Below are 27,767 nucleotides of genomic sequence, written 5' to 3' on the forward strand. Positions count from 1 at the left end.
GGGGGAGAGGAAGCCAATGAGGAGGTTGAGGAGGTAGATCCCGAGATAATGGCGGCGGCGACGAGCGTGCCGGCGTGGGCGGTGGCGGCGACGACGAGCGTGCCAACGTGGGCGGTGGCGGCGGCGAGGAGATCGTGGGGGAGAGTAGCTTGACCGAGAGGTGGGGGTGAGATTCGTGAGAGAGAGTTTTTTTTAAGGTTTCGCGAGAGAGTTTGGTGGGGTGGGAGTGGATGGGGGTGGATCGTGCGGCGGTAGACATGCTCAGTAGTAGCGTGGGTCTCGTACCTACGCTTTGGCTATTCACTTAGTAGTAGCGCAGGTTTTACAACCTACGCTACTACTATGTTCTGTCCGCGAGGAGTATATACTAATAGCGTGTGTTTTTTTTTGCAGGCGCTACTAGTAATTAGCAGTTGCATGGATTAATATAGCGCGCTACTAGTAAGCGTCTACCTATAAGCTATTTTCTAGTAGTGGGTGATGGTGATGTGATCTGCACAGGGCTTCGCCTAAGCACTATGACGCTATGACCGAAGGAGTAAACTATGGAGGGGGGCACCGCACACGGCTAAGAGAACAATTGATGTGCCTTTGGGGTGCTCCCTCCCTCGTATATAAAGGAGGGGAGGAGGAGGCAGCCGGCCAGGAGGGGGGTGCCAAGGGGGGAGTCCTACTAGGACTCCTAGTCCTAGTAGGATTCGCCCCCCCCCCCCCCCTCTTTTCCTTTCTTCACTGAGGGAAAAAGAAAGAGAGGGAGAGGGAGAGGGAAAGGGGGGCGCCGCCCCTCCCCTAGTCCAATTCGGACTGCCATGGGGGGGCCACCCCTTGCGGCCCTCCTCTCTCTCCACTAAGGCCCATGTAGGCCCATTAATTCCCCCGGGGGTTTCGGTAACCCCTCGGTACTCTGGTAAAATACCCGAACCATTCGAAACAATTCCGATGTCCGAATACTACCTTCCAATATATGAATCTTTACCTCTCGACCATTTCGAGACTCCTCGTCATGTCCGTGATCTCATTCGGGACCCGGAACAAACTTCGGTCACAAAAACACATAACTCATAATACAAACGTTAAGCGTGCGGACCCTAAGGGTTCAGAACTATGTAGACAAGACTGAGAGACATCTCCAGTCAATAACCAATAGCGGAACCTGGATGATCATATTGGTTCCTACATATTCTATGAAGATCTTTATCGGTCAAACCGCAATAACAACATATCTTATTCCCTTTGTCATCGGTATGTTACTTGCCCGAGATTCGATCGTCGGCATCATCATACCTAGTTTAATATCGTTACAGGCAAGTCTCTTTACTCGTTCTGTAATGCATCATCCCGCAACTAACTCATTAGTCACATTGCTTGCAAGGCTTATAGTGATGTGCATTACCGAGAGGGCCTAGAGATACCTCTCCGATACTCGGAGTGACAAATCCTAATCTCGATCTATGCCAACCTAACAAACACCTTCGGAGACACCGGTAGAGCATCTTTATAATCACCCAGTAACGTTGTGACGTTTGATAGCACACAAGGTGTTCCTCCAGCATTCGGGAGTTGCATAATCTCATAGTCAGAGGAATATCTATAAGTCATGAAGAAAGCAATAGCAATAAAACTTAACGATCATTATGCTAAGCTAACGGATGGGTCTTGTCCATCATATCATTCTCTAATGATGTGATCCCGTTCATCAAATGACAACACATGTCTATGGTTAGGAAACTTAACCATCTTTGATTAACAAGCTAGTCAAGTAGAGGCATACTAGGGACACTCTGTTTTGTCTATGTATTCACACATGTACTAAGTTTTCGGTTAATACAATTCTAGCATGAATAGTAAACATTTATCATGATATAAGGAAATATAAATAACAACTTTATTATTACCTCTAGGGCATATTTCCTTCATATCCACACATGTATTTAAGTTTTCGGTCAATACAGTTCTACCATGAATAATAAACCTTTATCATGATTAAGGAAATTAATAATAACCACTTTATTATTACCTCTAGGGCATATTTCCAATAGGCCGGCGGTGGAGTGGCTCCGCGACGTGGCTGGCCGGCGCCGGTGGCGTGTCCGTGTCCTCCGCGGCGCTGTGATGTGGGGTCGGTGATGACCCACATGTATAGGGGATCTATTGTAGTCCTTTCGATAAGTAAGAGTGTCGAACCCAACGAGGAGCAGAAGGAAATGACAATCGGTTTTCAGTAAGGTATTCTCTGCAAGCACTGAAATTATCGGTAACAGATAGTTTTGTGATAAGGTAATTTGTAACGGGTAACAAGTAACAAAAGTAAACAAGGTGCAGCAAGGTGGCCCAATCCTTTTTGTAGCAAAGGACAAGCCTGGACAAACTCTTATATAAAGGAAAATGCTCCCGAGGACACATGGGAATTATCGTCAAGCTAGTTCTCATCATGCTCATATGATTCGCGTTCGTTACTTTGATAATTTGATATGTGGGTGGACCGGTGCTTGGGTACTGCCCTTCCTTGGACAAGCATCCCACTTATGATTAACCCCTCTTGCAAGCATCCGCAACTACAAAAGAAGTATTAAGGTAAACCTAACCATAGCATGAAACATATGGATCCAAATCAGCCCCTTACGAAGCAAAGCATAAACTAGGGTTTAAGCTTCTGTCACTCTAGCAACCCATCATCTACTTATTACTTCCCAATGCCTTCCCCTAGGCCCAAATAATGGTGAAGTGTCATCTAGTCGACGTTCACATAACACCACTAGAGGAAAGAGAACACACATCTCATCAAAATATTGAACGAATACCAAATTCACATGACTACTTATAGCAAGACTTCTCCCATGTCCTCAGGAACAAACGTAACTACTGACAAATCATATTCATGTTCATAATCAGAGGGGTATTAATATGCATAAAGGATCTGAACATATGATCTTCCACCAAATAAACCAACTAGCATCAACTACAAGGAGTAATCAACACTACTAGCAACCCACAGGTACCAATCTGAGGTTTTGAGACAAAGATTGGATACAAGAGATGAACTAGAGTTTGAGAGGAGATGGTGCTGGGGAAGATGTTGATGGAGATTGACCCCCTCCCAATGAGAGGATCGATGGTGATGAACAATATAAGGTCTGAACTTATCACAAGCAAATACAATTTCAAAGGGTAAATTCCAATCAGGTGGCTGAACAATAGGTGCAGAAATCAAAGCTTTCTTCAGTATTTCAAATGCTTCTACACAATCATCATCAAAGACAAAATGAACATCTTTTTGTAAGAGATTAGTCAGAGGCCTAGAAATTTTTTAGAAGTCTTTAATGAACGTCCTATAAAAACCGGCATGACCAAGGAAACTTCTTATACCTTTAATGTCCTTAGGACGCGGCGTCTTTTCAATAGCATCAACTTTAGCTTTATCAACTTCAATACCTCTTTCAGAAATTTTATGCCCCAAGACAATACCTTCATTAACCATAAAGTGGCACTTCTCCCAATTCAAGACAAGATTAGTTTCTTCACATCTCTGCAAAACTCGATCAAGGTTGCTTAAGCAATCATCAAAAGAAGTTCCATATACGGAGAAATCATCCATGAAAACCTCAACAATCTTTTCACAAAAGTCAGATAATATAGCAGTCATACATCTTTTAAAGGTAGCAGGTGCATTGCATAAACCAAAAGGCATACGTCTATAAGCAAAGGTACCGAAAGGGCAAGTAAAAGTGGTCTTTTCTTGATCCTCTTTTGACACGGGAATTTGAGAGAAACCAGAATAACCGTCTAGAAAGCAAAAGTGTGTATGTTTGGATAATCTTTCTAGCATTTGATCAATAAAGGTAAAGGGTAATGATCCTGTTTAGTAGCTTTATTTAGTTTGCGGAAATCAATTACCATTCTATAACCTGTAACAATTTTTGTGGGATCAATTCATCTTTATCATTAGGAACAACAGTAATACCTCCCTTCTTAGGGACACAATGGACAGGACGTACCCACTGACTATCAGCAACAGGATAAATTATACATGCCTCCAGAAGCTTTATTATTTCTTTTCTTACCACTTCTTTCATCTTAGGATTAACCGTTGTTGGTGATCAACAACCGATTTAGCATCTTTCTCTAATTTTATTTTGTGCTGGCATAGAGTGGGACTAATGCCCTTAAGATCATCCAAAGTATATCCTATAGCAGCACGGTGCTTCTTTAGAGTTTTCAATAATTTCTCTTCTTCCTGCTCTGAAAGGTTAGCACTAATAATAACAGGATATATCTTCTTTTCATCAAGATAAGCATATTTAAGAGTATCAGGTAATGGTTTAAGCTCAAACACGGGATCACCCTTGGGTGGAGGAGGATCCCCTAGAATTTCAACAGGCAAGTTGTGTTTCAAAATAGGTCCCTGTTTAAAGAATACTTCATCTATTTCCCTTCTTTCATTCATAAACATATCATTTTCATGGTCTAACAAATATTGTTCTAAAGGATCCTTAGGAGGCACGGCGATGGAAGCAAGACCAATAATTTCATCTTTACTAGGCAATTCTTTATCATGGGGTTGTCTACGAAATTTAGCAAAATTAAAATCATGAGACATATCCCCTAAACCAATAGTAACAACATCCTTTTTGCAATCTATCTTAGCATTAACAGTATTCAAGAAGGGTCTACCAAATATAATAGGACAAAAGTTATCTTGTGGGGAAGCAAGAACAAGAAAATTGGTAGGATATTTAATTTTCCCACACAAGACTTCAACATCTCTAACAATCCCAACCGGTGAGATAGTATCTCTATTGGCAAGCTTAATAGTAACATTAATATCTTCTATCTCAGCAGGTGCAATATCATGCATAATTTCTTTATATAAGGTATAAGGTATTGTACTGACACTAGCACCCATATCACATAAGCCATGATAACACTGATCTCCTATTTTAACCGAAACAACAGGCATGCCAACAACAGGTCTATGTTTATCTTTAGTATCGGGTTTAGCAATTCTAGCAGCTTCATCACAGAAGTAAATAACATGCCCATCAATATTATCAACCAAGAGATCTTTAACCATAGCAATACTAGGTTCAACTTTAATTTGCTCAGGGGGTGTAGGTGTTCTAGTATTACTCTTACGAACCATAGTTGAAGCTTTAGCATGATCCTTTATTCTAGCAGGGAAAGGTGGTTTCTCAATATAAGCGGGAGGAACAATAGGATCAACATTATAAGTGATAGTCTTTTCTTCAACTTTAATAGGTTCAACTACCTTTACTTCAATGGGAGGAGGATATTTAAACCACTTCCCCTTAGGACGATCAACATGAGTAGCAAAGGATTCACAGAAAGAAGCTACTATCTCAGAGTCAAGTCCATATTTAGTGCTAAATTCACGAAAAACATTGGTACCCATAAAAGATTTAACACAATCAAACTTACGTGTTATACCTGACTCCTTACCTTCGTCGAGTTCCCAATCTTCAAAGTTGCGTTTAATTCTTTCCAATAAATCCCATCTGAATTCAATAGTCTTCATCATAAAAGAACCAGTACAAGAAGTATCGAGCATGGAGTGATTATTGAGAGAAAGTCGAGCATAAGATTTTTGAATAATAATTTCTCTTGAGAGATCATGATTGGGGCATGAATATAACATTGAAAAGCCTCCCCCAAGCTTGAGCGATGCTTTCTCCTTCACGAGGCCAAAAATTATATATATAATTACGATCACGATGAACCAGATGCATAGGATAAAACTTCTGATGAAATTCCAATTTCAACCGGTTGTAGTTCCATGACCCAATATCATCGCATAGCCTAAACCATGTCAATGCCTTTCCCTTCAAAGATAAAAGGAAGACCTTCTTCTTGATAACATCCTCGGGCATACCTGCAAGCTTAAATAATCCACAAACTTCATCCACATAGATTAGGTGCAACTCGGGATGCAATGTTCCATCTCCTGTAAAAGGATTAGCTAGCAGTTTCTCTATCATACCCGAAGGAATTTCAAAGTAAACATTTTCAGTAGGTTGAGGAGCAACTCTTTGCTGTACTAGTCGGGGTGAAGATACCCCGAACAAGCCCCTCAAAGGATTACTTTCCATAGTAACAAGTGACAGCAAATTTCAGCACACTATATAAATTTTTCCTTACCAAATTCCACTTACCAAAGGCGCTTCACTCCCCGGCAACGGCGCCAGAAAAGAGTCTTGATGACCCACAAGTATAGGGGATCTATCGTACTCCTTTTGATAAGTAAGAGTGTCGAACCCAACGAGGAGCAGAAGGAAATGACAAGCGGTTTTCAGTAAGGTATTCTCTGCAAGCACTGAAATTATCGGTAACAGATAGTTTTGTGATAAGGTAATTTGTAACGGGTAATAAGTAACAAAAGTAAACAAGGTACAGCAAGGTGGCCCAATCCTTTTTGTAGCAAAGGACAAGCCTGGACAAACTCTTATATAAAGGAAAACGCTCCCGAGGACACATGGGAATTATCATCAAGCTAGTTTTCATCATGCTCACATGATTCACGTTCGTTACTTTGATAATTTGATATGTGGGTGGACCGGTGCTTGGCTACTGCCCTTCCATGGACAAGCATCCCACTTATGATTAACCTCTCTTGCAAGCATCCGCAACTACAAAAGAAGTATTAAGGTAAACCTAACCATAGCATGAAACATATGGATCCAAATCAGCCCCTTACGAAGCAACGCATAAACTAGGGTTTAAGCTTCTGTCACTCTAGCAACCCATCATCTACTTATTACTTCCCAATGCCTTCCCCTAGGCCCAAATAATGGTGAAGTGTCATGTAGTCGACGTTCACATAACACCACTAGAGGAAAGAGAACACACATCTCATCAAAATATTGAACGAATACCAAATTCACATGACTACTTATAGCAAGACTTCTCCCATGTCCTCATGAACAAACGTAACTACTGACAAATCATATTCATGTTCATAATCAGAGGGGTATTAATATGCATAAAGGATCTGAACATATGATCTTCCACCAAATAAACCAACTAGCATCAACTACAAGGAGTAATCAACACTACTAGCAACCCACAGGTACCAATCTGAGGTTTTGAGACAAAGATTGGATACAAGAGATGAACTAGGGTTTGAGAGGAGATGGTGCTGGTGAAGATGTTGATGGAGATTGACCCCCTCCCAATGAGAGGATCGATGGTGATGACGTTGGTGATGATTTCCCTCTCCCGGAGGGATGTTTCCCTGGCAGAACAGCTCCACCGGAGCCCTAGATTGGTTTCGCCAGGTTCCGCTTCGAGATGGCGGCGCTTCGTCCCGAAAGCTTCTTTCAAATTTTTTCCAGGGCAAAAGACTTCATATAGCGAAAGATGGGCACCGGAGGCCTGCCAGGGGGGCCACCAGGCTGGGGGCGCGCCCCCACCCTCGTGGACAGGGTGTGGCCCCCCTCTGGTGCTTTCTTCGCCCAATAGTTTTAACATATTCCAAAACTGACTTTCGTGAAGTTTCAGGACTTCTAGAGTTGTGCAGAATAGGTCTCTAATATTTGCTCCTTTTTCAGCCCAGAATTCCAGCTACCGGCGTTCTCCCTCTTCATGTAAACCTTGTAAAATAAGAGAGAAAAGGCATGAGTATTGTGACATAATGTGTAGTAACAACCCCTAATGCAATAAATATCGATATAAAAGCATGATGCAAAATGGACGTATCAGTCGGCGGCGACAGCAGTCTGCAGCGGTGGGGTGTGGAGGGCGGAGTCTGCAGCAGCAGCGGGGAGTGGTTGGGGCTGGCAGGGGCAGTGGTGGTGTGGTGGAGGAGGGTGGCCACCGGTGGAGTGCCTCCGCGATGTGGCTTGCCGAGGCTGCGATGTGGGGTCAGTGACAGCAGCAGTCTGTAGCGGTGGCATATGGAGGGCGCAGTCTACAGCAGCAGCGGGGAGTGGTTGGGGCCGATGGGGGCGGCGGTGGTGTGGTGGAGGGCGCGGTCGGCGATGGTGGCAGTGTGGCAAGGGTTCGCGACGGATGCGGCCTGGATCGATTTGGGGGTGAACTGGATAGAAGTCTATGGGTGAGGGCACAACGCGTCTATATTTTTTCAGGCCAAAAGTTTCATCGCTCGCACGCTTTTGGGCTCTTGTTAGCGTGCGCTTAGGACCGACTCTATTTTGGTCCCGCGCCATCCCACTCAAAAAATTATAATTGGTCCCGCGCCAAAGACAGTCCCCGGCAGATAGCATGTCGGGTTGTAGTTCTCTCGGCAGATGTTACACCCTCATTATTACCGGCAGTCTGTTTGCCGTTGCTTCTTCAGTTGTATCGGCAGTTAAATTGCCCTTAGGTAGTTGTGCCGGCACTACAACATGTCCCAGCAGATTATTTGACCTTGTTCAGCTATACCTACCAGCAGTTAATTGCCCCCAATTAAGTGTTGTGATGTAGTGTCTACATCTTGGGTAACCGGCACCTCGAACACCTGAGAGTACGAGACAAAGGAGAGGTCGAGCTGCCTATTTGAGCCAACTATGGTCTGGCTAAATTCGTCGGTGGTCATCTCTTACAATGGTTAGGACCAAGAAAATTGCATCACTCCAATGGTTGCACTAATAGATATATTGCACAACAGTGAATATGCCTTTATAGCACATTATCACAACATCATGAAAAACATCGCCTCCTTTATCTACCCGATCATTATGAACCACACGATTTCCTACCATGCCATGATGTAGTAGAGCACATTATCTATCACATACTCACAACATTATCTACCACAATATCATCAAAAAGCATCACTGCAAACATGTCAAAACTACGAAATCGCAACAAAACTTCATTATATACGTCATGCTGAGAGTAAATCATGAAGAAAAACTTGCTCAAACTACATCACGACCTAAACATCTACTCAATACTCACAAATCTATTCTAGAATACCTAGGGTTTGAATGCAGTTACATGCATCGGAGGAGCGAACAAGGCCGCTCTCAGCTCAGAGAAAAAGAGAAAGTTGTTTCCCCCGGCCGCCGTCCACCACCGCAGACTTGATGAGAAGATGCGCCGCTTACCTGCTCGTCGTTGAGGATGCTTCGCTGCCGGGCGAAGAACTCATAGGGGGGATGGGGACGGGAGTTTCGGTTGTGAGCCGAAGAGGGTGAAATAGGGGTGCAAAAATGGTGGGCGGTGCCTGCACGTGGGAGCTCGCTCCATTTCCATGGTCTCATGAGCTCTAACGAGCTCGGATCCGAGATTATCTCTTTTACCCGTAGGGAGGGTTGCTCCGCGGAAATGGCCGATTAAGGCGTTCCTCCAGGGCTTGGCTGAGGTGTGCTTTAAAGTTCGTGCGGGCTAGAAAGGTGATGCGTCCCATACAACATTATGGTGAGAGAGAGAGAGGGTAAATCTGGCTAATTAGAGTGAGTGAGAAGGAGAGGTAAAAATTATGTGAAAACAAATGAGGAGGAAGAAGAAGAGAGGGGGTAGGTGTCAAATGTGAATAGTGCTGCCACGACACTACCAGTGGCGTGGCTCACATTGGAACGCCACTACTATTACATGCCACCACAAACTCTATCAGACGACATTGGCAAGTGGCATGGGGGGTATTGCCCACGCCACTAACATTGTACTCCCTCCGTCCGGAAATAGTTGTCGGACGAATGGATGTATCTAGACGTATTTTAGTTCTAGATACGTCCATTTTGATGCATTTTTCCGACAAGTATTTCCGGACAAAGGAAGTATATACCAGTGGCTTGAGCTATACCCCATGCCACTAGCAACTTCCATCGTGTCAAGTGCTCTGGTCCTACTTACCATTGAAGTGGAATTATTTCGATACGCCACTGCTAATCCCATAGTAGTGGCATGGGCATATGTGCAACGCACATGGTATTTTCTGCCACAGGGACGAAGGATACCAGTGGCGTGACTTATAGTGACCCGCCACTAGTATATGTCCATCTATAAACAATTTTCTACTCCTGCCATTCCTAAATATAAGTCTTTCTAGAGATTTCAATAGGGACTACATACGGATCTATATAGAGGTAGTTTAGAGTGTAGATTCACTCATTTTGCTCCGCATGTAGTCCATATTGGAATCTCTAAAAAGGCTCATATTTAGGAACGAAGGGAGTACTACTGTCAAGAAACAAGACCTGAAAAAATCGAGGGCATATCACAACAGGATTACAACCGGGTGGGACCAAGTCCAAGAAAAGGCCAACAAACTCTAGAGACCAAGTCAAGAATAAAACACAGAGGCCTAGGGAGGCCCATGACTTGAGCAAGGCCCTAAGACCCAAATCTAGGCTGAAGACCTCGATCCAGTTGGCTAGACCCAAGTCCTCGAAGTGTCCCTTTGAGCGCCGACTCCTCGAATTGATGACATTGAACTAACTCCCACGACCATCATCACCAAAGCATACATTACGAAACATTCAAGAATAGTGTTACGCTTTTGCGCCACCATACATTGATGCTTTCGTAACAATAGTGTTTTAATACTCACTATTTCTTTCATTTGGACAGATTCTCACACAATATACATGAGCATAAGTAGGACTTTTCCTCCACATATAGGGGCCGAACACTGTCAATCTCATTCAAAGATTTGTTGCGTCGTCACACTTTCTTATGTTGACTGCTAGTCCTATGGATAGCCCAACGAACAATCCTCGACAGTTTTCCCGGTGTGAGTGCATGGATACCAATAGTTTGATTTTGATGAGTTGTAGGTAACTAAACTATATATATATTTGGAACTTTTAAAAACTCTATTCCAATTTGAATTATTGTATGAACTAGTATTTCTATGTTTGAATTTTTGTTTAATTAATTTGTTTGTTAGAAATTACCATGCAATAGATTTTTTCAGCTAGAATAAAAATGTGAAGAAATAAATGAAAATTAGCGAAAATAGAGTAATTATAATCCATTTGGGGGTACACATGGGGGACATCCGCCCCGGTTCGTTCAGATCTTGTGTTTAGAGGTCCACAAACGAACAAAATATGGGGGTGTGCGTTCATAATAATGGGACCACAATTGAGATGATCTGACGGCGTAATAATTTTGTCTTGACTACGACTTCACAAGGTACCCCGCGGATTTTAGAGGTGGCAATCCTATATATCTACGTCGGAGTACAAATTAATCTTCAGCCATCACAATCTAACAAATGGAGGTTTGATATGTTTTTTAACAGTACCATAAAAATGCTCATCGCACATGCAAATTTGATTTAATGAAAAATAATCCCCACAGAGAAATAGAAACAAAGAAGAGAACGCACGAGCACGATACGTACCCTACATGTTATCTGTAAATTCAGACTGAACTTCACTTTTTACCTCCAATTTGTACATTCGTGGAACTAGTTAACCCATTTCATGAACATTCGTCTAGATTACCCTATTTAATTAACTTTGTACAATGTTTCTCTCGTGGGTGTCGATTGTAAAATGTGTCCGGCGATGATCGCGGTTAGAGGATACCACAAGGATGGCGAGGAGTGGAACACATGGAGAAGAGAAGGCCAGACATGATTGTCGATCCTGTCCAGAGATCTTTACACATTGTTGTAAAAGTATCTACCTAGCATGTAGTTCATATCTAATAATAGGCAAAATGCTAAAATGGAGTGAAATTGGGTACAAAGCTTTTTAGATGGGATATGTCAATACAACATCCGCTAAACCGGTAAATACGTGTCACAAATGCACAATTAACTGGTAAAAATTGTAATTCACTCGAAAATTTATTACTCTCAGGCCATGCTAATTATTGATCAAATTAAAGGGAAGTATAATAAAAATAAAAATTTAGCATTATCACAACGAAACGGAACTAGTAATTCCTTAGATATGCCACATAGTGTCAAGCCGTGGGGTAGAAGGGCGAGGTGGCGAGGCCACAGGTGCCCGTGGACAAGGGCACGTCCTTTGCGAGGTAGACATATCCTTGTTCACCCCAGTCGTTGCTCCACGAGTTCTTGGCAATCCAGTACTTGTTTCGCTCGCCGGGACCCTCGCAGTAGCCGACGATGGTGACGGCGTGGTTCACATTGGCGGAGCAGGGGCCACGGTAGATGCCGCCGGAGTAGAACTGGAACTCAAAACCGCTGGCGTCAATGTACACCGTCACGGGCTGCATGGCTACGGCCATCGCCAGCTGACCTTCGTTGTTGGGTGGCACGGCCTTGAAGCCCTTGACGGACGCCTGGTGGTCGAACAGCAGCTTGTCCACGTCGCACTTTCCCTGGAATCCGGCGTACGGGTACCTCTCCTCCGACGTGATGCCACCACGGGCGGCCACGAGGGCCATAGCCGAGTCTGAGTGGCCGCCGCCGCAGCCGCTGCTCACTGTGTCGCAGTCCACGAGTACCTGCTCGGACAGCGACACCAGCTCCCCTGTCCTAATCTTGTTCATGCCTTCGATCGCCGCCACCGCCGCGAACGCCCAGCACGATCCTGCCATATTACAATTTTATCCATCGGCACGACACGAGTAATTCATTGAGCAACCATGACCATGCATGCATGCATAGATATATAACTAAATCTGCAAGAAGGTATATATAGCTTGACCACTTACCACAAGTGCCTTGATTCTTGACGCCGGTGACAGCGCCGCTGGAGCGCCAGTCAACGCAGCACGGCTTCAAGGAGTGGTAGGGGAGGTAGGTGGGTGACGTGGCATTGAAGCTGGTGGTGTTGAGCCCGGTGAACTGCTGGATGACCTCCCTGGGGCTGAGGTCGCCGAACCTGTTCATACGGACCCCGCCCGAGCCCTGGACCTGAAACCCACTTGGTCGGAACCCGCGACCGACGACGGTGCCAGGATTCTGTTGGTCGAATTGGCCGATGGCGTTGGTGTTGTTCTTGAAGACTTGGAACCGCATCTCCTCCTCCTGCTCGCACGAGTAGTGCTTTGAGTACTTGACCACCCACTTGGAGAACCTCTCCCTCACCTCGGACTCCGGCAGCTCAAACGGCGGGGGCGGCGGCGGTGGGTAATTTGCCGCTGTAAGCAATGCCTGCAGGAAAGTGGTGAGGCACAAGAGTAGGACAAGGTAAGGCGTGGACGAAGCCATCTTGATTAGCTCAGGTTGGATCCTTGTCCGGAATACATGCACCGGGCCTCATGCTTATATAGGCGGGCGCCTAGCTAGCTAGGTCCATCGCAGCAGCTCGTCGTGGGTGGCTGCTGTACAGTCGCAGGGTTTTTTTGTTTTTTTGGACGAGATTTTCGGAAACTGGCCTGTTTTTGGAAATGCCCGATAACATGAAATATCGTCCGAAAAAATCAAATTTTTTGAATTAAATTAGTGAACGAGGTCAAAGAGAAAATGTATGCACACGTGGTTAGAACTTGCTTAGTGGCCTGGTGGTAGGAAGCGCATGCTAATGACAGGGAGTCGTGGGTTCCAACCCTGTTTCACAAGAATTACATTTTTTTAATCCTAGTTCAAAGGAAATATTAAAAAAAATGGCCGCGCTGCTTGAGAAGATGTGTGCCGTCAACCATACTAGGAAGCAATCCGTGCATATGCAGAGTTAAGTTAAATATATTTTGATGCTAACTTTTTTAATTCTTTTGTTTGAAAATTTTGGATGAAAAGAACCGGAAAATTCTGAGAATTTTCGGAAACCGATCTTTTCGCCCGAGCCGAGAAAAATCGATAACGAAAAGAAAAAGAACCTTGTTTGTCGTGGGTGCATGTCTGATCTGGACAAAGACTTGAATAATAGAACTAGCTCAAGACAAACGTCAGCAAATGATAATTCACCGTAATGTCGAGCAGACAGAATAATTGATTGGGTTTTCTTTTTTACGCAACATGGCACATTAGAACAAAGTATAGACCAACTGTTGTGCTAGTGGTCTATTGTTATTTCTTAGAAAGTGTTGAGTCCTTTTCGCATTCCACAACTTGCACTAAATATGAGTTTAGGTTACTATAATATACCTGTTTGTCCATACCTAACATCGATCGAGCTGTGGTACAGTCGCAGGGTTTTTTTTTAACGAGATTTTCAGAAACTGGCCTGTTTTTGGAAATTCCCGATAACATGAAATATCGTCGGAAAAAATCAAATTTTTTGAATTAAATTAGTGAACGAGGTCAAAGAGAAAATGTATGCACACGTGTTTAGAACTTGCTTAGTGGCCTGGTGGTAGGAAGCGCATGCTAATGACAGGGAGTCGCGGGTTCCATCCCTGTTTTCATGAGATTTACATTTTTTTTTATTCTATGTGGCACATTAGAACAAAGTATACACCAACTGTTGTGCTAGTGGTCTATTGTTATTTCTTAGAAAGTGTTGAGTCCTTTTCGCATTCCACAACTTGCACTAAATATGAGTTTATGTTACTATAATATACCTGTTTGTCCATACCTAACATCGATCGAGCTGCTGTGCTAGTCATTTGTGCCAGATAATCTTTCCATGGATAATGCGTTTCAGAAATTAATTTGAGTGTAACCACCCGGTTTTCAGAAATTCTGACTTTTTTAACGAAAATATCTTATCTATTATAAAGATTCATCAGAAGTACAAAGCACCCAGAACATAATAAAAATTACATCCAGGTTCATGGACAATAGAACGACCATTGCCGACGCCAGAACGAGCCGCCGACGCATCGCTGTCGTCGCTCATATACCAGATCTGGCCTGATCTTGTCGATGACAACCGGGAAGTTTTCGTGCACGTGCCCCTAAGGACCAGAGTTCGGCAGCCGCAGTAGTCGCCATTGAATCCTTGAATCGATACGAAGAACCTAACACCAAATCTCGTTGTTGCTATGCAGGACAAGAAATCCTAACCTCGCCCCTCCGTGGAGCTGGCAGGAATCCACGCCGGAGCTTCGTCTAATCCGTCCCAATGAACGAACCTAAGGAGGATCGGAGCCCGAAAGACTGACTCGAAGAAGAAGCTCCGATATCCGTCCAAGCGCCGCCCATGCGAGAAAGAAAACGGCCTACCTATGTAAGCCGAGGCACGAGAAATACCCTCCCAGCGCCACCGGCCACCGGAATGGCAAGCGGAGGGGAGGCGAATCCACGGGCTCGCCGGGGAAGATCGATGGGAGGAAGGCTTTCCTTAGTTGCCTTGCGAGAGTGGAAAGAAAAAACTACACTCGGAAATTCCGGCTTAGTGGCCTGGTGGTAGGAGGCGCATGCTAGAAGCAGGGAATCACGGGATCGATCGCTGTTACACGAGAATTAGAATTTTTTTAATCCTTGGTGGCGGGTTTTATTTTTCTCGCAACCTGGCACATTAGAACAAAGTATAGATCAACTGTTGTGCTAGTGGTCTATTATTATTTCTTAAACTGCGTTGTGTCCTTGTTGCATTGCACAACTTGCAGTAAATGTGAGTTTATGTTACTATAATATACCTGTTTGTTCATACCTAACATCGATCAAGCTGTGCTATTCATTTGTGCCAGAGAATCTTTCCATGGATAATGTGTTTCAGAAATTAATTTGAGCGTGAGACACCAAGTTATATTTGAACTTCTGTCCATCGGAGAAAAAACATGCATGCATGGCCGCCGGTAAGCGAGCATGTGGTACGACCGAGTACGTACTTATCTTCGGTTATCAAGTGTACATCACTGATCCAATTAACGAACCTAATGAATAAAATTATATACGATGTACCATATTAATCGGTTAAAATGATAAAACACTCATGCTAACCAAACATGACAGTATGTATGCCACCTAATCTTTTTTGCACCATTGCAATTTTAGCAATGGTTGCTGCCAGTTGCATGTCGTTTAAGTATTATAAAGCTATTCTTCTAAACATAACTAGTACTGAACTGTCCTTTGTAACACCGATCGGGACTAAAAGGCAGCCACCGTCAGTAGCTGCCAGGCCCTGGGGTTTTTGTTTTTTTTACGGAGGGGTTTTGGGGTTTTGGAGGGTTTAGGGGTTTCATATTGTGTTAGCTAGCTACTACATTGTAACGCCCGGGTAATTAAGCTACAGTGAACCTTTGCTAATGATGCCACGTCACCTCGGTTACTGTTGATAAACTCGCGTTGATTCGAAACCAATTCAAATTCAAATTCAAAATCAAGTCAAATGATAAAGGTTTTCAAATATTAAAACTAAAATGTTCTAGAGGTGCCAAATAATGCATAGGTAATTATGCTGAAGAACCCACATTTTTATGAAATGATTAAATACTCTAAAATGAATACAACAATGGCAAAACAATTATTTAAATGCTTTTAAATAATAAATAAATATTAAACTAGTTTTTTTAGTCACCAAACTTTTTGTGGCAGTGTCCTATGTTTTTAATCTAATTTAGGAGCAAGGGTTATATTTTTGTAAAACTAATTTGCTAGCTAAAATAAAGAAAACAGAAAAGTTTAAAAGAAAACAAAAGCAAAAAAATAAAATAAAGTAAACAGGCCAAAGCCCCTGCCCACCTGGGCTGTGGCCCACCCGAGCCGGCCCACTTCCTTGTTCCCCCCTTGTCGTCTTCTTCCCACGCGCCCTATTCCTTCGACCGCGCCCGAACAGGGGCGCGTCCCGGTCGAACCCCCTCGCCGTCCCCGCCGCTGGGATAAGACCGCCGGTGGGATAAAAAATTAATGCACACGTGTTAATAACCTGCTTAGTGACCTGGTTGTAGGAAGGACATGCTCGAAGCAGGAAGTCGCGGGTGCATGTCTAATCCCGACAAAGACTTCAATAATAGAACTAACTGAAGACGAACTTCAGCAAATGAAAATTCACCGTAATGTCGAGCAGTCAGAATAATTTATTGAGTTTTCCTTTTTACGCAACATGGCTCATTAGAACAAGGTATAGACCAACTGTTCTGCTAGTGGTCTATTATTATTTCTTAAATAGTGGTGTGTCCTTTTCGCATTGCACAACTTGCACTAAATGTGAGTTTATGTTACTATAATATACATCGATCAGCTGCTGTGCGAGAGAATCTTTCCATGGATCAGAAACTAATTTGAGTGTGAGACACCAAGCCATATTTGAACTTCTGTCCATCGGAGAAGATACATGCATGGCGGCCGGTAAGCGAGCATGTGTTACGACCGAATCATTGCTAGCTAGCTGCTACGAGTACATACTTATCTTCGGTTATCAATTGTACATCACTGAGCAAATTAACTATCCTAATAAATAAGATTATATCTAGAAGTACGACGTACCATATCATTCCGTTAAATTGATAAAACACTCATGCAAACCAAACATGACAGTATGTACACCACCGAATCTTTTTTGCAATTTATAGCAATGGTTGCTGCCAGTTGCATGTCGTTTCAGTATTATAAAGCTATTCTTCTAAACATAACTAGTACATAACTGTCCTTTGTTTGAGTATTAAATGGATGATGTTTTTGAATGTTTACTTGACCATTCAACCAGTATGACCCTTTCCATTATATTCTTCTACACAATTAGTACTGGTGCTCGCATTATTTTTGGATTAATTTTAGGATTTCCGGCGATGCGCTATCAGTGGGTGGAGATGTTTCCGTTGACGACGAGGCGTCTACAGTGAATTCGTAAATCTCAAGATGATATGCTGGCTCAGTCTCTCGAAGGTGCTCATAGGGGTAGGGTGTGCGTGTGTGGTGAGTATACGCGTGTAGGTATGAGCGCTTGCGTCTGTACTGTGTTAAAAAAAAATACAGAACTAGCCTTGGCACGTCAAGAAAATCCTTCCTAACGCAGTTTTTGACAGCGTGTTTGGCAACTTTAGGGAAAGCACATAGGGGTTAAATCATTAAGGAATCTAATAAATTACATATACAACCGTATCAATCTGTTAAAATGATGAAGTCGTGTCTATCGAACATGCCAGCGTATATACCACCTAATCTTTTTTGCACCATTGCAATTTTAAGCAACGGTTGCTGGTCGTGCTAATCTAACCACAGGCCGTTGCCTCTTCTTTCTTCGTGTGCTCCGCGTGTCCCGGCAAAAACTCCGTACTTCGCATGCATGAGCACTGGATGTGCCGTGGTAAACCTCGCCATACACTACATGAAAAAACTTTTAAGCCGTGTGCCCAATACACTCAGCTTATGCCGATTTGCACTTGGTTTATATATTACTGTAGTGATAGCTGCCGCATGGCTTTCATGGGCGGTGTGCGCGGCTGCATTGCTAAAATTGCAATTACGCTGGGAAGAAACTATGGAGTAATCCCCTCAAAAAAAAACTATGGAGTAATATAATTGTTCACTCTTGTGAGCAAACTGAATAATAAACTAGTTCTAAATAATCTCCATCTCAATCATAATCATTGAAAAAACATAATTGCGGTACGGGAGCATGTATCATTGCTAGCTAGCTAGTTCTTATCATCGGTTATGAACTGTATATCATTGAGCCAATTAAGAAACCTGACAAATCAAATTATATATACGACGTACCATATAAATCCGTTAAATTGATAAAATACTCATGCTAGCTTGCTTGCTTTATAGCTTTGCTGCACATACAGTTGTAGCTCCTGGTGAATTGATCTGGCGTTCTAAAGCCAATAATTGGTATCTAAAGCCTCTTCGATCTACAATCTACGATGGGGGACAACGATCAGGACTCGGTCAACTCCAAGTCCGACAACGGCAGTTCCAAGCCGAACAAGTCCGGCAACATCGGTTCCAAGGCAAACAAGTCCTGCAACGTCGGTTCCAACATGAACAAAAATGGCGACAAGGTGAACAAGGACGGAAAGTCAGCGACCAGTGGTGGAGGAAGGGGCAGCGCCACCGTACTGTTGCACTGCTATGTCCCCATCTAGTACCTGACGCTCACCGACGCAACCTACGACGTGTGGGTGGTGAAGATGAAGATTATCTCCGGACCGTTCGAGTGTGGGAAGCAATCACAGAACTTATGCTTATATAGGCGGGCACCTAGGTCGATTGCATCATCCCGTCGTGGGTGGCTGTTGTACTGTTGCAGGGTTTTTTTTCTGAACAAGATTTTCGAAAACTAACTGGTTTTCAGAAATTCTGATTTTTTTAAACAAAAATATCATATCTATTATAAAGATTCACCGGAAGTACAAAGCACCCCAAACATAATAAAAATTACATCCAGGTCCACGGACAACCGAACGACCATTGCCGCCGCCAGAACGAGCCGTCGACGTGTCGCTTTCGTCGCTCATATATCAGATCTGGCCTGATCTTGTCGATGACAGCCGGGAAGTCTTCGCGCACGTGTCCCTAAGGACCATAGTTCGGGAGCCATAGTAGTCGCCATTAAATCCTTGAATCGATCCGAAGAACCTAACACCAAATCTCGTTGTTGTGTATGCACGACAAGAAACCCTAACCTCGCCACTCCCAGGAGCTGGCAAGAATCCACGTTGAAGCTTCGTCTAATCCGTCCCGACGAACCATCGGAGCCCGGAAGATTGAATCGAAGAAGAAGCTCCGCCATCCGTCCGAGCTCCGCCAGCGCAAGAACGAAAACCCTACCTATGTAAGCCGAGGCACCAGCCCTCCCGAGTGCCACCGCCGCCGGAACGGCAGGCGGAGGGGAGGTGAATCCACGGGCTCACCCGGGAAGATCGAAGGGAGGAAGGCTTTCCCTAGACGCCTTGCGAGAGGTGAAAGAAAAAGTTGCACTCGAAAATTCCGACTTAGTGGCCTGGTGGTAGGAAATGCATGTTAGAAGCAGGGAACCGCGGGATCGATCGCTGTTTCACGAGAATTACAATATTTTTTAATCCTAGGTGGCGGGTTTTGTTTTTCTCGCAACATGGCACATTAGAACAAAGTATAGACCAACTGTTCTGCTAGTGGTCTGTTATTATTTCTTAAATTTGTGTTGTGTCCTTTTCGCATTGCACAACTTGCACTAAATGTGAATTTATGTTACTATAATATACCTGTTTTTTCCTACCTAACATCAATCAAGCTGTGTGCTAGTCATTTGTCCGAGAGAATCTTTCCATTGATAATGCGTTTAAGAAAATTAATTTGAGTGTGAGACACCAAGTCATATTTGAACTTCTGTCCATTGGAGAAGAAACATGCTTGGCGGCCGGTAAGCGAGCAAGTGGTATGACTGAATCACCAAAGTTTTATGGCTTCATCCTTCGCTACTAGGAAAAGGGCTATAAATGAAATGGACACTAATGGCGCACCAGACATGCGGTGCGCCACTACTATATACTAATGGCGCACCATGTGTTGGTGCGCCATTAGTCCAAATACTAATGGCGCACCACATCCACGGTGCGCCACTAGTAATTTTTTTCAAATTTTTTTTATTTTTTTTTCAAAACTAGTAATGGCGCACCGTGGGAGTGGTTAACTTGGCCCAAAAATTTCCCCGCATGCACCCCCCCCCCCATGGACCGCCTTTTCAGTTTTAAAAAAAATAAAAGAAAATTATGAAAATGTCAAAAAATAAAAGAAAATAAGTTTCCCACGTGATATGTGGTCTAGTTGTTGGGAAAATTTATAAAATGAATTTTGACTTTATTTGCAAAATCTCTCTGGAATTTGTAAATGGGTATAACTTTTGCATACGAACTCGGATTAAAAAGTTTTCTATATGAAAAATCATCTACTCGAAAAGTTACATCCGAATTTAACTGGGGGAACCCCGTTAAACATTTTCAAAATCCTCAAAAACCTAACAGAAAAAGAGTTGCAGGGCTTTTAAGATCTGGAGGCAAAAAAATTCAAACTTACTAGCGGCGTACCGTTTGCTAGGTGCGCCACTAGTAATAGAAAAAAAACTAGTTTCGATTTTTTTTCGGGAATTGTTTTTAAAATATGATACGTAATATGAACGGAAGTTTGAAATATTTTTTCAAAATTTCATCACACTCATGAACATGAACAAAGTCCTAAACATCAACAAGGTTTAATAGGATTGATATGCTAGATATATCAACAAATGCCTGTGAAGTGAGCTGGTGCTGGGGTTGGATAGAACTCCGAAGTTAAGCGTGCTTGGGCTGGAGTAGTGTGAGGATGGGTGACCTTTCGGGAAGTTTGACCACGGAGTGTGATTTGACCTGAGATTAAGCATATTTACCCGAGAGTGGCGTGGTACTAGTGGCGCACCAGTAGTGCGCCATTAGTAGGCAAAACTGGTGCGCCACTAGTAGGCCTTTTCCTAGTAGTGCTTGTGTTTCAGGTGGATTTTAGCCTTTCCAGCCGTTGCTTTACCTGTATATTAACAATCATGAACTGCATCAGGAAACACATATCTTCAGTGCAATGCAGTGACTGTTTCATTAAGAATGTGTGCGTGTGCATAATGGGGAACACCGACCAAAATGGCATTTATCTCCTCTAGCAGAGGTTGTACAATGGAAACCAAGACCATGACATCTTCACCAAAATACCCAGGATCCTGGCAGCTCCCCATCAGCAACTGAATGAAGATGTCTCTTTCCGGAATAAGACGCAATGCTACCTGACAGTTTGCAATTATGCTCGCGACATTAGTTCAGTGGACACAACTCAAACCAGCTAATGGCTGCAATAACAGCTTGATATTACTAATGTATTGCCATTTATCAAAAATAAATGAACTAGATTTATCAGGTGAACAATCTCCAGAAAATTGCTAGCTTGTATGGTCGTGTAAAACTAAAAGACGTGATGATGAACAGCAGTATGTCAGCTGATCAAAGTAAAGTGGTCATACCTTGTAAGCAGCTGATGAGATCCATCCATGGAACGGCTTGAGGGTGCTCTTGTATGCTTCTTCCACCATCTCTTGCAGGCTTGACTCTGAGTTCTTCACTAATCCCTCCAGCAAATGTGTCGAGAAATTCACCGACCTAAACCCAACGCATTTTGGCGACACATGAAAACTAAGGTTTTGAAACAGAATTAACACATATGGTATAAAACAGCATATGTTACCTGGTCAACCAGATAATTGCCCTGGTGCAACTATTGGTCTTCTTTGAGGTCCCTTCCACCACTTCCTTCGTCACCATCACCGTCAAGCTCGCGTATTTCAAAGAGTCTGTTGCATGGAGATACTTGTAATCTCTGCAAAGGGAAACTCGCTTATTATGTAACTGTAATCACTTCACTGCAATTGGCACAATCAAGTCAGTATGCCCAGTCGCTTAGTTATGTGAACAAATGCAATGCAGAATGCAAGGCAACATGGGAGTAATGATTACGTAGAAAAAGAGCAACCACCTGAACATTTTGCTCAATGTCTTGACTGAGGACTAGTAGCGTCGGCCCAATCACATCTTTGACGACAAAAAAACAGAGCATTTGTTAGCTAAACCTTGATCTACTGATATATTCATAGTGAAAGAAGTGCAAACGGTAAACTAACTGCAACTTGTGTCAACTTTGTAGGGGAACGCAGCAGAAAACAAAAAATTTCCGACCTACGCACCAGCCCAGGACCACTATGGAGACTGCATACATGGTTTGATCTTTTTCGTTACCGACTCGTAGTGCAGCGGGAAGTAGAGTCGATGACGATCGGCGGTGCAGATCCCCGCAGCTAGGATTTACAACCTTCCAACCGCGAGGATGTATACCCTCATCTGCTCCTCAGACAGCCCTCCAGGAGGCGGTCGAACAGCCCCCCGGACGGTGTCGCGGACAGCCCTTCGGGAGGACCTTCGAAACTCGAACGGTCACTCGGACAGCCCTTCGGGAGGACCTTCGAAACTCGGACGGTCACACGGACAGCCCTTCGGGAGGCACTCACGAACTAAGACCGAAACTACGATCTCTCTACAGAGTTGCACACATACGGTGTCATCTATCCGGCAGGGCTTCGCCGTCCAGAACTAGTTCCTGCCGGAACCCAGACAGCCTTACGGCTCTACGAAACTCTTTTCGTGGGAGGGAGAGAAGAAGCCAGATAATGCATGGCATGTGTATGAGAGCAAGGGATGAGTGTGGAGGGCTGCCCCTCCACCTCTATTTATAGGAAATCCCAAGGGGGTAGGGTAGTTTCACAAAAAACCCAAAATGCACATGAATGAAGTCCTTCCACAAGGACCTAGGAGTGAAACCAAGGAACAAGAGGGTCCCCAAGGGGGGATACCCCATGTGGCCGGCCACACCCTCATGAGGGGCCCAAAAAATGGCTCCTATCCATCCATGTCATCCCCAAGATCTTTTGGAGCAAAGCCCCAAAAGGTGGCTTTCCATAAAGTAACCATAAAGCTGATTTTCACTATTCACGACGACATTTTTCAGCGTCTGATCGAACTGAAAATATTTATGTGGGCTAAGAACATTTCCAGTACCCACTAAAATGATTTTCAACGCGTTCCGAAACAATTCCGGTTTTAGTGATTTTCATCTGCGAAACGCATCTGATGTGGCTCCGGCAGCTCCAGAACATTTCCGGTTTTTATCTCAGAAAATTCCAAAAAGCTTCCAGAATGATTCTGGCATCCTCCAAGAATTATCAGGCATGTGCCGAAACCAATTTGACTTAATGGTGTATCCCGAAACAACTTTTCGGTATCATCGAAACTTATCCGATGACCTCTCTCTGCGGTACGATTCCGCTGTCCGAAACTTTTCGGTGTCCGAAACTTTTTCGGTGATTTTCTCTCAGACTCCCTGTCTAGTATTCAGCAGATAGATGACCCTTAAGTGTGTGACCCTATAGGTTCGGTGAAGTATAGACATGACCCGGAACCCCTTCCGATCAATGATCAACATCGGAGCCGTGGACACCCATATTGACCCCTATACCCACACGAATAAATATTCGAGTGAACCTCCAGTTGCCGTGTGCTATTCCTGTTGCTTCGCGATATGTTACAAATACCCGAGGTGAGACATGTTGGCATTCCCGTGGATCAACAACTTGTCCACTATGCTAGTTACCTCGTTACCGGTATTGTTCTCTTTTCTCGTTATCGTGTTCCGGCATCCCCGTGATCAAATCACAAAGTGTCTGGCCAGACGATGATGGATACCGTAACACCGAGAGGGCCCAGAGATATTTCTCCATCGTCGGAGGAGCAAATCCCAATCTTGAGCTATCAAGTTACTTGACACACTTTTCCATGAACCCGTAAGCCGCCGTAATAGCCACCCAATTACGGATGACGTTTAACAAACCCCAAAGTTCATGAAGCAAGCATGAAGAAACTCGATACTCTCATGGTCTAAGGAATCATGCAAACGTTAACCATCTCTGTGTTATGTACCAATAAACTTGTGACGAATGAATCTCATAGCATAACATCATGCCGGGTCGATTCAACACAAATGTTCTCTTAACATTATGCCCTCAAGGTTGCTGACATAGACATGCCCATGATCAGGAAAACATAACCATCATGCAACACTTGAGCTAGTCTTAGAGGCCAGACTAGGAATACATTTTACCGTTTATTATTCCACACGTGCATATGAGTCTTCCTCCGAGCCTCGTGGTTATTGCAGACTCGAGAACCATAGCAGTTATAGCATGGAACATAAACATAATTATGAACTCGGAGATAAATAATATCATTTATTATTGCCTCTAGGGCATATCTCCTACAGACTCCCACTTGCACTAGAGTCAATAATCTAGTTAATGCTAATGCACTTTACACCTGTGGCACACCGGTGTAAATATGCTTCGCTTGTGGTATAGCCTGATGTCCAACGGATCTGACGACTTCAGTTCCGTGTGTATCTTTGCATGTCCTCGCGTTTTCACGTTTTCACAAAAATTCATATTTTGTGTGGACTTGGCTTTGTATGTATGTGAATCACAGGTCGAACCTGGATTCCTCAGACTGAGTTATGGAGCAACTACCTGCAGTAGTGTCCCATTGTCAAAAGCCATCTTGGAACTATACTAAGTTCATGAATGAACTATATGATTCAACATCTTCTTTGTCGCTTCTAAAGCGTCAACATACTTAGCCCTTGTTATAGAATTCGCCACAGTAACTAGTTTGAACAAGTTCCAACTAACTGTGCCACCACATTGTGTGTTACACAAAACCCTTAACTTAAATCGAAAATCGCACGGTGAAAAGATGAAGACTATCGATGTAACATTTTACAACGAACTCTTCATGATCTCCGCTTGCAAGAAAACATATCATCAGTACTTACTCTAGTACTCAATGACATCTTTCACTGTTGTCCCACGATCAGTACTTTGATCACTTTAGTATCCATACTCGCAACACCTTGGGAGTATCGGACATATCTGGTTGTTCTACATACCATGGAATACATGATTAATCCAACCACAAATGTGTGTGGAATCTGCATCATGTATTTTACTCATCAGTGTTTTGGGACACCGAGTCTTGCAAAAACTCCTTCCATGTGACTTTGGCAAGAATCACTCCTTGGCGTTTTAAATGCTAAAAGGTTTTAGCATCTTGTCAATATGTATTCATTGCTTAGCCCCATTAGGTAAATCTATCTCCATAGATCATCATGCCTAATATTGAGGCTATTTAGCCTAAGCACTTCATCGAAAAACTATTTTCAAATGAAGTCCTAATTCGTGTCAAGAAATTTATTTCCAATTACCAATGTGCCAAGCACATAAGGTTTTTAGAAATATTATTACGCTCCCACTTACTTTCTTGAATTACAAGCATCTTCGTTACCCATTGATGAAGTCAAAACCCCTTTGACCATTTCATCAAAACACGAAGATTCCAACTCCATTTTGCTCTCTTCTGTCCATTGCTGGAACTCTGAAGTTTGCATACCTACTAGCATCCTCTGGATCGACAAGTTACTTTGGACTGTATCATATACAAGTCCTAGCTTTCATTTCCATCAGATGGAAATCCTTTTATCATCCATGTTTCATATCTCATGATTGAAATATGTATTAATTGCTAGTTCAACCCGAACCGACTTTAAGCATCGCTACGATGAAAACAACCTCATCGTAGTCAACTCTTGAACTTGTTATTTCAACAAGTCGAGCTTTATGGATAAAACATTTTTATCCATATCAGTTTTAAGTTCCATAAATATTCGTTAGACTCTAAGTCTTCCGAAAGGTGTATCAAGGTTTTAATCTTGAATCACTTATATGGAAACCAACTTGGGTTGTATTGGCATTTAGCCAATTCCGGAGTCAGGGCCCATCAACGCTTCCTTGTGTATCGTAGGTATAATGTTGTCTAACAACAATATCTCGTTTGCGCACCTGAGAGGTTTGCACGAGCCTTGCCTACGTGGTTCAACTGCAAGTTCGACCGAAGTTCATACATTTTATTGTAGAGACTTCCGTATCAGTCGCAGTAGGAAACTCTGGAATTACTTCCAAGGTCTCTTTCCTTTGATCTGATGACTTAGATACTGTTTATCTCGTCGAGTTGCACTATTCTCCCACTCACCTTTTTGAAAGAACCATTCTCTTTAAAAGCACACCGTTTCGCGGCAAAACTATTTGCCTCGGTATAGTGAGGGAGGAATACCCAACATTTTGGTATAACCTACAAAGTAGCACTTGTCTGATTTGGAATAGGTTTGTAACCTTTTACACAAGCCCCATATTCCAAATGTTAAGAAAAGATATAACATGGTTGGGCGTACCATACCATGGCTTCATTTCAACAGACCCGATGTAACTCTTTTCAGTGTAAAAGCCGCAGTCTCTAAAGCATCACTTTAAAAGGGATAATGGCAAATTTATTTATGTCATCTTTGACCTTACCATGTCATAAATGGTTTGATTACATCTCCACGGACTTTCCACTTGCAGTGGTGTTCCGGGAGGTGCAAGTTATGAAACCCCTTTCACAACTCATCAGACATTCGCTAAACATGTAACTCAAATATTCCTTTGTGCAATCAAATTGCAGAAACATAATTTTCTTGTTACAATAACTTCTACTTCATTTTTGAGAACCTTTCGAATGATTTCAAAAGATCCAGACTTACATCTCATCAAGTAAATATCCATATATCTACTTGAGTCATTTCTGAAGATAAATAAATCCACCACTAACAACACTTATCGGACTACACACATCAAATGTATGATCACTAATAAGTTTGTTGTTCGTTCCTTATGGCCTGTGAACGGTATTTTAGTCACTTCACTTTTCGGAGGAAAGTTGCAAGTGTCAGATGATTCAAAATCAAAAAGACTTCAAAATCCATCATAATGGAATTTTCCATGCGGGTTTCTCCAATGTGACCAAATGTAGTGCCACACTTGTGTGGTATTCTTTTAGTCTTGCGACATTTAGCGTCAGTGTTATGGATGTATCATATTACCCTCAATATTCATAACATACGTCCCATCGATGATGGAAGTATGGCCCTTATGTTATTCATAATACTTAACAACAATTGTTGTTTTTATGAACAACTCTTTTGCAACAAACATTGTGCAATGGGCTAGAGTGTATGAAACTCTAAAATGAATTATGAAAAGTAAACCCAGAGGTATTGTATTATTATCAATATTCATAACATACATCTCATTCATAATGAAAGTATGGCCCTTGTGTTATTCATAACATCGAACATAAAAAGTTCTCTTATGAACAACCTTCTTGCAAGATGCCTTATGCAATGGGATAGAGTTTGTAAAACTCTAAATGAATTATGAAAATAAATACAGACGGCAATACACCGATGGAAGGTATAGTAACATTTACTATGTTCCATGTGTATACCTTAACCTCATTTCTAGCTAGTCTTTCATGCCATAGTAGTTCTTACATCGAGTTGCAACAGACTGCAATCGAGCGGGCATTTTTGTGATGAACTCACAATACCCAAGAATTAGTGATTAACATGTTTAACCATAATTCGC

General features: G+C 43.0%; 2 protein-coding genes across 2 annotated transcripts; both read right to left on the reverse strand.

Moving 5' to 3' along the window:
* Positions 1 to 11,660: 11,660 nt before the first annotated feature.
* Positions 11,661 to 13,130, reverse strand: LOC109787583 (ervatamin-B-like). Its single transcript, XM_020346124.4, has 2 exons — positions 12,595 to 13,130; positions 11,661 to 12,470 (listed from the first exon to the last, which is right to left on the reverse strand). The coding sequence occupies exons 1-2, from the start codon at positions 13,091 to 13,093 to the stop codon at positions 11,878 to 11,880; spliced, it is 1,092 nt and encodes a 363-aa protein (XP_020201713.1). The 5' UTR covers positions 13,094 to 13,130; the 3' UTR covers positions 11,661 to 11,877.
* A 7,925-nt stretch (positions 13,131 to 21,055) lies between these two features.
* LOC109787598 (glycolipid transfer protein 3-like) lies at positions 21,056 to 22,345 on the reverse strand. The gene is made up of 4 exons (XM_040386351.3): positions 22,187 to 22,345; positions 21,899 to 22,030; positions 21,678 to 21,813; positions 21,056 to 21,443 (listed from the first exon to the last, which is right to left on the reverse strand). Exons 1-4 carry the CDS (start codon positions 22,192 to 22,194, stop codon positions 21,237 to 21,239), a joined length of 483 nt encoding a protein of 160 aa, XP_040242285.1. The 5' UTR covers positions 22,195 to 22,345; the 3' UTR covers positions 21,056 to 21,236.
* Positions 22,346 to 27,767: the final 5,422 nt, after the last annotated feature.

This window comes from Aegilops tauschii, chromosome 4 (assembly GCF_002575655.3).
Source record: "Aegilops tauschii subsp. strangulata cultivar AL8/78 chromosome 4, Aet v6.0, whole genome shotgun sequence".
Lineage (NCBI taxonomy): Eukaryota > Viridiplantae > Streptophyta > Magnoliopsida > Poales > Poaceae > Aegilops > Aegilops tauschii.

Excerpts from the sequence above, each read along its gene's own strand:
- LOC109787583 (XM_020346124.4), bottom strand. The coding sequence starts at position 13,093 with ATGGCTTCGTCCACGCCTTACCTTGTCCTACTCTTGTGCCTCACCACT. Across the intron at positions 12,471-12,594 it reads CAAGAATCAAGGCACTTGTG|GATCGTGCTGGGCGTTCGCG; the intron begins GTAAGTGGTCAA and ends GTAATATGGCAG.
- LOC109787598 (XM_040386351.3), bottom strand. Across the intron at positions 21,814-21,898 it reads GCAATTATCTGGTTGACCAG|GTCGGTGAATTTCTCGACAC; the intron begins GTAACATATGCT and ends CGTTGGGTTTAG. Across the intron at positions 21,444-21,677 it reads TCTCATCAGCTGCTTACAAG|GTAGCATTGCGTCTTATTCC; the intron begins GTATGACCACTT and ends GCAAACTGTCAG.